At 40.9% G+C, this 13,123-nt stretch overlaps 1 protein-coding gene across 22 annotated transcripts in view; it reads right to left on the bottom strand.

Moving 5' to 3' along the window:
- CAMK2G (calcium/calmodulin dependent protein kinase II gamma) overlaps positions 1 to 13,123 on the bottom strand; it is a 375,935-nt gene that overhangs the window by 22,266 nt on the left and 340,546 nt on the right. For 14 of the 22 annotated variants that reach the window (XM_068257960.1, XM_068257962.1, XM_068257961.1 and 11 more), the window contains 3 exons: positions 8,418 to 8,486; positions 4,097 to 4,141; positions 699 to 747 (listed from right to left, as the gene is read on the bottom strand). In XM_068257960.1, the coding sequence (XP_068114061.1) occupies positions 699 to 747; positions 4,097 to 4,141; positions 8,418 to 8,486 (163 nt within the window). The remainder of the gene's footprint in view (positions 1 to 698; positions 748 to 4,096; positions 4,142 to 8,417; positions 8,487 to 13,123) is intronic. The other 8 variants (XM_068257965.1, XM_068257968.1, XM_068257969.1 and 5 more) reach the window with 1 other exon arrangement.

The following is a 13,123-nucleotide window of genomic DNA, read 5'->3' as shown; positions in this document are numbered from 1 at the left end:
CTTAGCATAATGCAATTTAGTAATAATGATTTATGCCAAACTTATTTGTGTTAAGTGTAACTTCAGTAATCAATCTTCTTGAAATAACGTAAATGGTCATACTAGCTGAAGAGTTGGGTAATCAATTGCCAACATAACAATGAATGCTTTAACACACTGCCAAGCTGTTGGGTAAGGGCTACTAGACTTGAGCTGTATCCCATGGGTCTATGTGCTGCTATTACTTTGCAGCTATACTGGCTGTGGCCAGCTCTGTGGATGAAGAGAGCCGCTATTAAACAGGGACAAGTAGTAAAATGGAAAATTCTATGCATGGAAAGGCTTGAGAAACAGGCCCTCATATTGGCTACATCTGAAAGTCAGCTACTCACACGCAGAGCTATATTGCACTTATGATTGCAGGCAAAGCGTGTTGCCACACAGGAACGGCAGAATCCTGAGTTACAGTTTACACTATTCTGGATGACCCACACCTCAGAAGTGGTTAGCCTGAGTGACCTGACAGTACCGGAACTTTATTATATTTAGCCAGATGGCTACTTTGCAAAACCATATAAGAAAGCTGTTCTAAGATATAATACCCTTAACAGGTATACATTAACTAAATTATTATTTCTGTTACAAATGTTGACACAGGAAGAGACAAACAACAGATTACCTTTCTGACAATTTTTTTAGAATAGCTTTTCCTAACTTACCTTTCAGGTCCTCGTCTTCAGTTGTGGTGTTACAGCTCTCAGTTGATCCCTGCAAAGTAAAAAGATATGAGTACACATACTATTACCAGCATTCTGAATGAAAATGAATGATATGACTGCAAGGGCTAGCACAGCAATTAAATATTAATACAAAAAAAACTAAACAAGATATTTCCGTTAGCTAATTAATTATGTCAGTAAATAACACACTGCTCTTCAGTGTTTAACCTTCCTAGCGGTAACCTCGAGTCAGGCTCAGGGTGAAAGCCAGGAACGGAAACCCCGCGACTGACTTTAGGTAGCCACCAGCAGGCTTGCACAGGGTTACAGCGCCACCAGGAGGATGGAGGGAGAACTGCAGCGTGGATCCCATGGAGGTGAGTAAGTGCAGGGGCTTCTGCAGGCTATGTAGAAGCAAGATTTTCCCTGGTTTTAAGGTCTTTAAAAGTGGTGCAATTTTTTTGCACGCTATGACACTTAAATCCGGGAAAAATCATACCGCCATGGAGACTCAATCTTTTGCCTATGAAGACGGAACAGATATTTGCTGTCAGAGGTGATCCTGAACAATGAAATCAACCATAATTTGATTACAGGGCAATTTTAGTCATTATGTAGCAATAGTTTACAACAAGTAAGCAATATACGGAGAATACGTTTCTGCTGCTTGGCAGATGGGAAGGTAGCCTGAGGTTACGTTTAATGAAAATGCGTGTATTCACTAGAGGGTCTATGAGACTCCTCAGCAAAGCTTAGGTTTTGTACACATGAGCAGGTTTACTTAACTTTTAACAAATGAAAATTCAATTACTGAATCGTCAAAGACTAGGAGTTCCACAGACCAGTCAGCAACAACAGTGATAACCATGCAGGTGATGAATTGGTAAATATTGATCAATGATTCACTATACATATATTGCACGTGTGAACAACTGGCCAATCCAACATGATAGGAACAGAAACTTGTTTAGAAACAAAAGGCTCAATGATTGAAAGTCATTGTACCTAAATGTATGTTAATTCAGAAAGAAGTGAGCTGGCCGAACAGGTGAGTGCCCTCTACTGCCGCTATATCTGCAGAAGCCGTGGGGATTACTATTAGCTTAGGAAGGAGGAGAAAGCTTGGGGAGGGACCTGGCACCGGCTGCTGCTACTCTGCAGGGGCCCTAGGGGATAACTGAGAGCTTAAGAGGCGGAGAAAGCTTGGTGGATGACCTGAACCTGGCTGCCGCAACTTTGCTGGGTCCTTGGGGGAGCACTGTTAGCTTAGTAGATGGGGACAATTTGGGGTGGGGTGGGAGGGTCCGGGAGCTAGCTGCCGCTACTCTGCAAGGGTACCGGGGGAGCACTGTCAGCTTAGGAGAGGGGAGACTGCGAAGGGGAAGAAGCTCCACAAAATCCCCCTGCACCATGAAGATGTACCAGGTTTAGAATAATTTTTTCTGGTTTTACCCCTCTTAACCAAGGTGCATCTTATGGAGTGAAAAATACGGCATACCACCTTTTTCTCTTGCGCTTCTTATTAATTATATATGCATTTTTATAAGCATTATACTAGACGTCATGTAATTTTTCTCTGAGTAACACAATAAGCAGCAATATTCATTTATTGTGGAGATTACTCCGAACTTATGTTAATGTGTAGTCTGTAGGCTGGTTTTGTGTTTAGGATTCTGTTAAGTTTGTATTACTGTATATGACTGCAAAGTAAAATAAAGATTAGATTATGAGTTGTGAGCGGCCTCTAGAGGTTTTCTCTTTCTTTCAAGCAATCACTGTGCAATAAGTATCTAGCTAACCCATTTCAAATAGATATGGCTTTCCTTTTCTACATGTAATGTTTTGGGCTTGTACTTTTCCACTGGGCATGATCCGGCCTGTTTTGCCAATCACAACAGTACCGTGATTAACATGTAAATCTTGGTGCCGTTTTTCCACTAATAGGATTCGTTTTTCCCAGAATCGCAATCACCTGCAAGTGACTTTAGTGCTTTTAGCAGCGCAAACGCAAGTCAGTAAATGGATGTAAACACAATCGCTCTGCTGTGGGATTGCGTATGTGATCACGTTTCCTAGTGGAAAAGAGCCCTTATAGTCACTGGCCAATGAGTATGCAGACTAGGTTCTTTAAAGCGGACCCAAACCAAACATTTTTTTAATTAAAAAGATTTAGTTGCACCACTCTGACACATACAAAGATAAATAAACACTCCTTCAAACCTATGAGCATTTCAGTGCATGCTTTTCACCCTTCTCTTTGCATAACTAGGATTATACTGGGGGCAGCCATTAGCAATTCCTCCATTGCTGGACACCATCTCCTCCACCAGTTTGCCGGAAAAATGCCGGCAATTTGAAAGGAAGGGAGGGGTTCCTCCAATAAATGTAAAATATTTTATATTTGTCATCATGCAGCTGAAAAAAGGCTGCTATTTATTATTATAATTTAGAAAATAGATTTTATTTCTGAAATCTTGTATTTTTAAATTGGGTCCACTTTAACTGAAGTCTGTCTACACTGGCCCCAGGTTTGTTTCAGGTACATGACTCAGACACTAGTGAAGCCAAAGAGATGAGCAGGACAGCTAGGCAAACAGCCTTGTTTAAAAAACAGCCTACATACTGCTCTCAATACAGGGTCAGTTTTAGGCAGCTGAAGTGGCTTATCTCTATTTACCAGCAACTTAATTTCACTAAAACTGTACTGTATGGAAAATAGGGATTTGCGTATCCACAGACACTGTACTTTATGAAAAGCATGCATTTGCATATATGCATTTGTGCATCCAGTGGTGAAGGGTAAACATTCACTGTCATTAGGTTACGCAAAATGAAAAACTTTAACAGAACCAGAAATCCCTTAAGGCTTCTTGCACACAGGGACGTTACAGGCGCACGTTAATGCAGCCTGTAACGCTCCCCCAACGCACAGCAATGTAACACAAGTGGGCTGTTCACACTGCCCACGTTGCGTTACATTGTAACGCAGCAAAGTGCTGCATGCTGTGCGTTCTACGCGGCTAAGCCGCGTTAGACTGTTTGCACATGCTCAGTCATGTTGGGGAGGAGGGGAGAGCGGCCGGGCACATGGCTAATTAATATTCACTGCACTCAGTGACGTGCAGTGTTTACTTCAAGGAGCGGCCGCTCTGTGCGGCGATTGGCCGGGCGGGACCACGTGATGCCGCATGCGTCCAAGAGTACGCATCACGGACGCCAGAGTGAGCTGCACAACGCGGCTCACTCCGACGTCCACACCAGAGAGCACCAGGCGTTGCAATAGGGGCACTTTATGTGACCTATAACGTCCCCTAAACGCAACGTCCTGGTGTGTAACTAGCCTAAAAGTTCAATCCAGGACGGATAGTCAGGCATGGTAATGTAAACCTGAGACTTACTTTTATTCCATCTGTTGCATTGTGGACAACAGTTGTTTGAGGTTCCTAAAAAGAAGTGTAGAGGAAAAGTCAACCACTTCAAGGAAAACATACACATTCACATGCACTGCAAATGATACACTACTAACATAAATCACATAAACACTACAAGACAAACTGCAGACACATTGGTTAGTCTGTGGCTGCCACAAGTTTGTGTGAAAACTAGCAACACACTCAAAATTATTGTGCATGTAAACAATAGCGACCACATTGACAAGAACAACATCATTACACAAAACAAACCTAGAAAAATTCAGACAAGCCTACAAAGGCCATTGCAGTTCATAATTCATGGGTAATTTATAAACAGGGAAAATAATGCTAACAATGTCATTCTCCAAACGTATAGACTTCATTGAAAGTGCAAAAATTCTACACTGCCTAAGAAGGATTAGCACCCTCACAACTCTGAAAGGTGGAGAGGTTCCATTGCGCATCCTATGGTTGTTTTGCCCCAGTCTATCCATGAAATAGAACAGAGCTCAAATGGGCCTCTTTCTACTCCTCATTAAAATCGTAGTACTGTAGTGAGACAACAGTGGTGTCACTAGGTACATATTTCATGAGTCTTTGGAAAATACAGCAGCATTGGATTAATTTTTCAGTCTCGTATATCAATATAAGACATTCTGATCTGCATTTTTTTAAATTGCTATCTCATTTATTAGTGAAATAAAATACTTTGCACACACCAAGAACATTTAGTGATAAAATCACTATTTAGGTTTGTGTTCATAAACAGCGATAATGAAACATCAGAACTCAAATGAGAAGCTTTTGGCATATTTAGACAAAGCCAATGAATGAAATGTCTCCATTAAATTTAAAGTGACTAGTGTTTCATATGAATGTAGATGTGACAAAGTTAATATCAGGCCAGAAATTCAAAGCACTGAAATACTGAACTTGTAGCATATGCTATGCAACCTTACGGTTTAGCCTGCCACGGTGCTATAAAAGAAAATGGCAAAGGATAAAATAGCGCTCGTTATACTAAATTTGAATCATAAAAGTCCTCTGTATAAAATATATGAAATGTCCAAGTGCTGTAAACAATTCCTGGGTTATTGCCAGTTCGTACACATGTACATCCAAATTGTGCTCCTGGACTTTTTTTCCCCCTTTATGCAGGTCAGATTAACAAATTCACACTGCACTCCCCCCAGCAGTGTACCACTCACCAGATCCAAAGGTCTGAAAAACCTGTATGCACCTTCAGGATGTATGTCCCTGCCCCAACCCCCGCCTCTCTGGCAATGCTCACCTGAGTGGGATCTTCATCTCCCGCTTGGTTGGATGGTCCGTGCCTGGGTTGGTCCAAATCCGCAGTTTGGGAAAACAGACAGGAGGACCAGCTTCCAGTAGTGTAAGTCTGCTTTTATTTGTAAAAGTTTTAAAAGATAGCTGCATGTGGCAAAGCAATACGAACAGTGTGGTGTAGGTGGGCTAAGTTCCCGGATGGCTGCCGACACTGCTGGCTTACACCACCGCTCACCCGCCGCCACGATAAAAAAAATATCCTTGCTACATGCTGATCTACTACCGCATGCAACTCATGTAACTCTGTGGCTCCGCCCTATGCGTTTTGTTGCATAGTAACTAGACAGAGGCCATACAGAGTGACGTCTGTTCCTCCTCTTAAAGGTTAGCCGCGACCTCCAGTTGTTGGCAGCCATCCGGGAACCTAGCCCACCTACAGCAAACTATCAGTATTGCTTTGCTGCAAGCAGCCATTTTTTTTAAACTTTTACAAATAAAAGCAGACTTACACAATTGGAAGCTGGTCTTCCTGTCTGTTTTTTTCCAAACTGCGGAGTTGGACAAACCCAGGCATGGACCGCCCAACCAAGCAGGAGACAGGGAGCCATACGCCCTGAGGGCACATACAGGTGTTTCAGACCATTGGATCCGGTGAGTGGTACACTGCTGGGGAAAGTGCATTGTGAATTAGTTTATCTGACCTGCATAAAGGTATAAAAAAAAAATTAACAATACATGCATAGTGCATTACTGACCAGGGACCCACTTTAGGTAATCCTGAGCCATCTTTAGTATAAGTACACCAACATGCTGAGTACGAAAGAAGGGTTACAAAGTAGCTCTGGAAGAGCATGCTACAGTTCAGTCAGTGCAAATGAATATATGGTGTGCGAAAAAATACAACACGCCAGAAAGCCAAATTTACTTAGCAGCATATAGCAACCTTTTTGCTATTGAGAATCAAATTGAATGGGAAATTTCAAGAAAACCATCAAAGCTTATGAATAGATAGTTACATTGTAGAACTCTGTGAAAATAAAACAAAAAAACACCACAAAACTGTTTTGTGTCCGAAAACAGCCACACAAGACATAATGAGTTCTTACGCTAAAACAGGCACGAATACAATCTGTAAGAAATCTATTGGTGTAGTATTTCACAGTGGATATCTGAATAGAGGAAAGAGCCATGACAATTATTTTTTCTGATGCGCTAGTCAAATTAAAGCGGAATATAACCCTGCATTTCAACTTTGCTCTAAAACATTATTTACAGCATATTATATGCAAAAAGCATTTTTTTTTACTAGACCAGCATTGGAAGGGTTAAACACAGAGGTTTTAAGTTCCGTGCAGACGTTCAGATAGTTACATTCTATTTAGTTATATGTATATATTTAGAAATGTTACACACTCTTTGGCTGTCCTCCGACTCCTTCTCAGTGAGAGAGATGAGTCACAATAAACACTTAGATACATTTGTGTAAACAAAAAGTATCTAACTCAAGTTCGGATGCGTCTGCAAAAATCTCCAGGGACTTTAAAGCCCTGTGTAACCCTTCCAATGCTGGTCTAGTAAAAAAAAAAAATGCTGGTTGCATATAATATACTGTAAATAATGTTTTATAGCAAAGTTGAAATGCAGGGTTATATTCCGCTTTAAGAACTTTTTTTTTTTAATTGATGCTAAACATTTTAAACTACTTAAATGCATTGTGTAGCCTGGCATTAAAAATAATCACTAACTTACATGGCCTTTCCCTCCATTCTAAAGGGTTAATCATTTTCAGAAAGCTATGGGTAAGTGATGGGCCCAAGGCTTCCAATAAATCCTTCTGTTCATATTTAGCATGACTATTTGTATAAATTATGATTGAGATTGCAAAGCTGACGTCTGAAGAAGGATTAGGACTAACTGAGCATATTAGGTCCCATCTCTGCCCCGCCTCATGAAACAGGATCAATATAAATATATACATAAATAAAAATGTTAATACAGATGTGAAGCGTTTCAACCAAACAATATAAGCATTCATAGCGATAGTTGTATACCATAGTCACAACAGCTAATGATGACAATGACACACAGTGGAGAGCAATGAATGTTGTCATACTAGCCTGGTGACTGCATGCATCAACAATGAAGGCATGAGCTCCTCAATAGGATGGTCTTCAATCTTCCTGTATCATATTATAGTGATCATCTCGGTCTGGAGTTTATAATTTATACTCTTTAATGTATAGGACTGCATAATTTGTTGGTGCTTTAAAAGCAATGAAAACTGATGATATGCAGTTCTGTTGACTAAAAAAAATGCTAAAACATTGAGAAACCTCTATGCATCTAAAATTGTGCGTTAAAGAGGCCTTCCCAGGTCCCGGCCATATCCCTGTATAACCAATCTGATACAGTTAACTACTTGGTCAGGTCCCTTGATGTTTACTATAATGGATGTTATAGTTTACCTGACATATCAAGGGTTGACTTACAGAAACAGAAAATTTGAAGTACAAGAAAACTAGTAAAAATTCCCATTGTGTCATTTTTGATTGAAGAATATGGATATACACTATTTGGATAAAGCAAGGAAACATTTTGAACAGTTGCAGGCACCAGATTAGTAAGCCATGGCAAAGTGGAAACCCAGGTTAGTGCACACCTTACCAAGCCTATATTTGGGGGCATCTGGCCACCTGGACCGACTACCCTTTCCACTGTAGATTTCTTCCTTCAAATTTTATCACACAGATATGATTTTAAGCAGTGAAAAGGGTTGACTGGTTTCGAACAGCACCAGCCACAACAGAAGTCCAGGAGGTCACTGCCAAGTCCTTGCCCAGAATGTTACAGAAAAGAAGGGAACTAGCCATATACCACAAACAAATTAAACGTGAACACAAGTGCAGACATAAAATAAAAGGCAAACATGAATTCTGGATGTCACAGCACAAAGCAGCATTCCCACTGCTCACTTCCCAGACACCAAAACCCCAAAAGTAAGAGTAGATGGGGAAGATACCATTGTTGTCTGCAATGGGGGGTTTTCTTTTGCTGGGCTTATTATGCTGTTTTTGTTGTTGGTCTGTGGCTGAGATAGAAAAACAGATGGTTTAGTCCTGTTGATGGGGTGAACTGGTTTACACAGTGACAAGAAATCAAAGGCTTAGCTTCCTCGACCCCAATAACTCCTATAATGAAAACCACAGTGGTTTCTTCTAAATGCGCTTTGAGTCCTATGGGAGAAAAGCGCTTTACAAATGTTATTGTATTGTATATTGTATAAACCCAGACATGACAGAAGCCCTTTCCCGATGCTGATGAAAGGAATGAAAAGCAATGAGGTCAACAACTTAGAAATGTTCTGGGGCCACAATGATCATTTCCTAGTAGGTAAATCTGTAGTAGTGCAAACTGATATAAACACAAGAAAAATCATGAAGAGATAAGGAAGACATGATAAACAAAGCATGAGACAGACACATTTGTTTGATGCAAGATACTATCCCTGAGGTAAAACAGAACTGAATGCCTAAGCATAGGTGTGATACTGGAGGTATACCTGGAAAATGCAAATCTAGTGAATGCAAGCCTTGCGTTCTGCTACATGAGCAGGTTATAAAACAAATAGAGCATCATGGATAATGATACCTGTTCTGCATTAAACCACAGTATAAATGTTGCCTGTAAACAGAAACACATTAGTGCCTGGCCTCCCTGCAGACCAGGACAATGACGACTGTCAGATATATGTAAATCCCAAAACGGATAGCCATTTCCATATAGAAAAAAGGTATAACGTGTTTAGATGATTTATATAAGGGACGGCCAATACTAATAATAATCGTATTATTTAGTATTTATATAGCACCGACATCTTCTGCAGCACTGTACAGAGTATATTGTCTTGTCACTTAACTGTCCCTCAGAGGATCTCACAATCTAATCCCTACCATAGTCATATGTCTATGTATGTATTGTGTAGTGTATGTATCGTAGTCTAGGGACTATTTAGGGGGGGAAGTCAATTACGTATCTGTATGTTTTTGGGATGTGGGAGGAAAATGGAGTGCCCGGAGGGAACCGACAGACATGAGGAGAACATACAAACTCTGTGCAGAAAGTTCCCCGGCTGGGGGGACCCAGCGCTGCAAGGTTAGAGTGCTAACCACTATGCCACCATTTACTACTAAGTACTAAAACACTGCAGAGGCTGGATGTCATGTCATTGGATTCTACCTAAAATTACAAGTACACCCATTAATACAAAAGAGAGTTACATTTTTTTTTTAGCATGCAAAAAAGTGCGACAGAAAATGTACAGAATTTTCAAAAAAAAAAAAAAATTCCATTGTTCCCCTGTGTAGTAAGGATAACATTTGTGTTTTAAACCCTTTATTTATTCTTTTGGTTTCAAATGCAAAATTCTGTATTTTTCCTACAGGTAGTCTGTTTAGTGCCATGGAAATTAGGCTGCCTTGTTCAAATGGCAGACCAATAGCAATGCACAACAGTCATAACCTGAGAAACAAGTTACGGTAGGTGGGTTTTGTCTGAAAAACAACTCTCATCAATGGAAACAGAGTGGATTAAATAAATGTGTGTATGGTAAGTCAAGTGGTAATTGCAATGACAAAGTTTAAGGAACACTTATTTAATGCATTTTGGAGTTCCTCTTTAAAGGACACCTGAGGTGAAAACAAACAAATGAAATAAAATATTGTATCTAGCTTCCTTCTCATAAAATTGACTTTTTAAGTTTTAACTGTTTTATGGTTTTCGCTCAATGAAACATTCATTGAGGTATGCCAGAGCTAAAACCTATGAACTATTGACCCTTTTTATCCCTTTCCTGCTCTCAGAATCCATTTTCTGCAAGGAAAGTGTTTTACAGTTGGAATTTCCTTTCAGTGAGGGTCACACTGTAGTCACTTCCTGTCTGAGTCAGGACTGAGTCAGCCACTTACATACCTGATATTTAACTCTTTCAGGCAAAGAAAGAAAAAACAACAACAATGCAGTTATTTGTGTGCTAGGCACTGTACATCTCATCATGTCACATGTCACCTCGGGCATCCTTTAAAGAGAACCCGAGGCGGGTATTTGAAACCTTAAGAGACCGCAGAGGCATGTCCTGTGCATAATGACATGCCTCTGGGTCTCACTATTGCCGCCTCTAGCCCCCCCCCCCCCCCCCGGTCTCCTGTGCCCCCCTGCCATTCCATTTAGAGGGGAATAAAATATACAACGCCAAGCACATTATTATTGTTATTGACTCATTGTAACATCTACACACAATTTTACATGGAGTTTGTTAGTTTGTCTACTTAGGCAACCACAGATAAGCTATATTGGATAGCCATATTATCTACTAATAATTTTATTTTACTTGACCACTCACTACATTTAAGCCACGTACACTCATAAAAGGCATGTTTGCCCAGCTGGGATCGGAATCTGATCCCTCGGGCAACACTGCAGGGCCCAAGCTGTATAGGCTAGTGATCTGTTCCGTTGCTATGCCAGGGGTTGGTGGAGGGCAGACCGAGTGACGCTGGTGTGAAGTCATACTGGAGATGGTTGTGTGGGGAGAACAATGCTCTTGGCTAAAGCTATCTACCAGGTGGGTCAATGGCTGAGCAACCAAGGAGGGGTTGAAGGCTGCAGTACACGTTCCATTCTTAGCAGAAGCGGTTATCCGCCACCTCGGCTGAGTTTCATCTAGCGTGTGTACAGGGCTTTTAGGCTTCTTGCACACCAAGACGTTGTGTTAGGTGCCACGTTAAGGTCGCATAACGTGCACCTAACACAACGTATGGTGCTGCAAAAGCCGACGGTAGAGTGAGCCGCGTTCGGCGGCTCGATTCCTATAATGTCTCCCAGAGTGGCGCTGATTGGCCAGCGGGACCACGTGATGCGGAGCGAGACACTCCGCATCACGTGGTCCCGCCGGCCAATCAGCTACCGCCAGTGCAGTGAATATTAAGTAGCCATGTGCGCGGCTACCGTAGCTGGCTCTCCCCGCCTCCTCTCCGCCCCCCACTGCGCATGTGCAAACAGTCTAACGCGGCTATAGCCGCTCCAACGCCGTAGCATGCTGCACTTTGCACCGAACGTGCAGCGTTACATGTAACGCAACGTGGGCTGTGTGAACAGCCCACTTGTGTTACATTGCTGTGCGTTGGGGGAGCGTTACAGGCGCACTAACGTGCGCCTGTAACGTCTTGGTGTGTAAGCAGCCTTAAGCCAAGAAATGCAAAAATCTGTTTGTGAGCCAACATAAGTGGGCACCTTAAGCCCTAGTGTGACAGACATTGTTAACAGTGCTCAAAGATTGTACAATCAAATGGCAGTGTGTGTAATCAGCTTAAAGCTACATTGGGCAATACACAACAACTAGTTTTACTCAGACCAGTGCTCTTCTGTGGCTTGTGCACTGACATTTTAATCTATTTAAATAGCAATATATTTTTACAATTGAATAGGTATTTTATTTTTGTTTGAGTAGCCATTGGTTACAGCCAATCACCAAACAAAACAGTGAGGAATTAGCAAAGCACTTCAAAAACAACATAAAAGGACGGTGTATTTAGAAAATGTTATGCAAATTGGAAAATGTCAATTTAAAGTAAATGCAGATTTGTGCTGCCCCTTAATCATACTTTTAAAAAAACAGCGTAAAATACAAAAGACCATATTAATTCCGTGTGCACAAGCCTATCTTTATTTGCATCAAAAGTCAATTTTCATCTAGTTGAAATATAATAAGACATGTAAATCATAACCCAGCCTTTGGGACTTGCATTGGTTCCAAGCCAAGTTAGGGTATAGAATTATAGAAAAGTATACATGCTCTGTAAAGTCCTATGCAATAAATACGGTGCATATATAAATTACAAAACACACTGAAGCAGTGTCAACATGAGGTCAATTTCACGTATGTTCATGCTATGTTTGCACTGGCTGCTGAAGAATGACTGCATGTATAGGTCTATGGTAAGGGTCCTTCTACTGTTGGCAGTGCCAAATGACATAGGGCTTATTTTAACAAACCCTTTAGTAAATCTGAGCAATATAAACTGATCATATGATGAAAAATACATGATCAGAGTTTATCCTCACTGAAAACTCCATGAGAAAATAATCAATGAAATGCAGCAAAAAGCAATGGCGATATGGCAAATGCTGTAATCCATTCCAACAGTCCCATAACAACTGAAATACCTTTCTTATTGGCTGCTAAAGCTGGGAGCAGACTGGGATTCCCAATAGATCAGGTAAACCATCAATATCTTCCGTATATCAATTATTTACCTGATCCACCACACTACGCACCATTCAATATTAGACCAAATTTTAGCAGAAATCCAATGTAAATCCGAATGCTGCCACTGTAAGCTTTGTACTGCTGTTGTATGACAACGCAGTCTGTACTGCATCGAGTTCACCGTTCTGATTTACTTTATTATCCTCAACCAAATGGGTTAAAAAGTCCCTGGATCTATATTTAGCTGTAACAACAGCTCACCCAGATGTCCATGGAGTTTGAGTCACTAGATATTAAGTTTCCTATCACAAATCTACTAAGAGGTTTGTTATGCCAAAGGCAACAGAACTGATGCTTCAAGTAATCTTTCACAAAAATATATATTTGGCAGTCCTGCTGTGACTGTATCCTAAGTAGTGACCACTTTATATGACTGATTATTTGCAATTACGTAACTAGGA

The sequence above is a fragment of the Hyperolius riggenbachi genome, chromosome 10 (assembly GCF_040937935.1).
Source record: "Hyperolius riggenbachi isolate aHypRig1 chromosome 10, aHypRig1.pri, whole genome shotgun sequence".
Classification (NCBI taxonomy): Eukaryota; Metazoa; Chordata; class Amphibia; order Anura; family Hyperoliidae; genus Hyperolius; species Hyperolius riggenbachi.
This window is presented reverse-complemented; position numbering and strand designations above follow the sequence as displayed.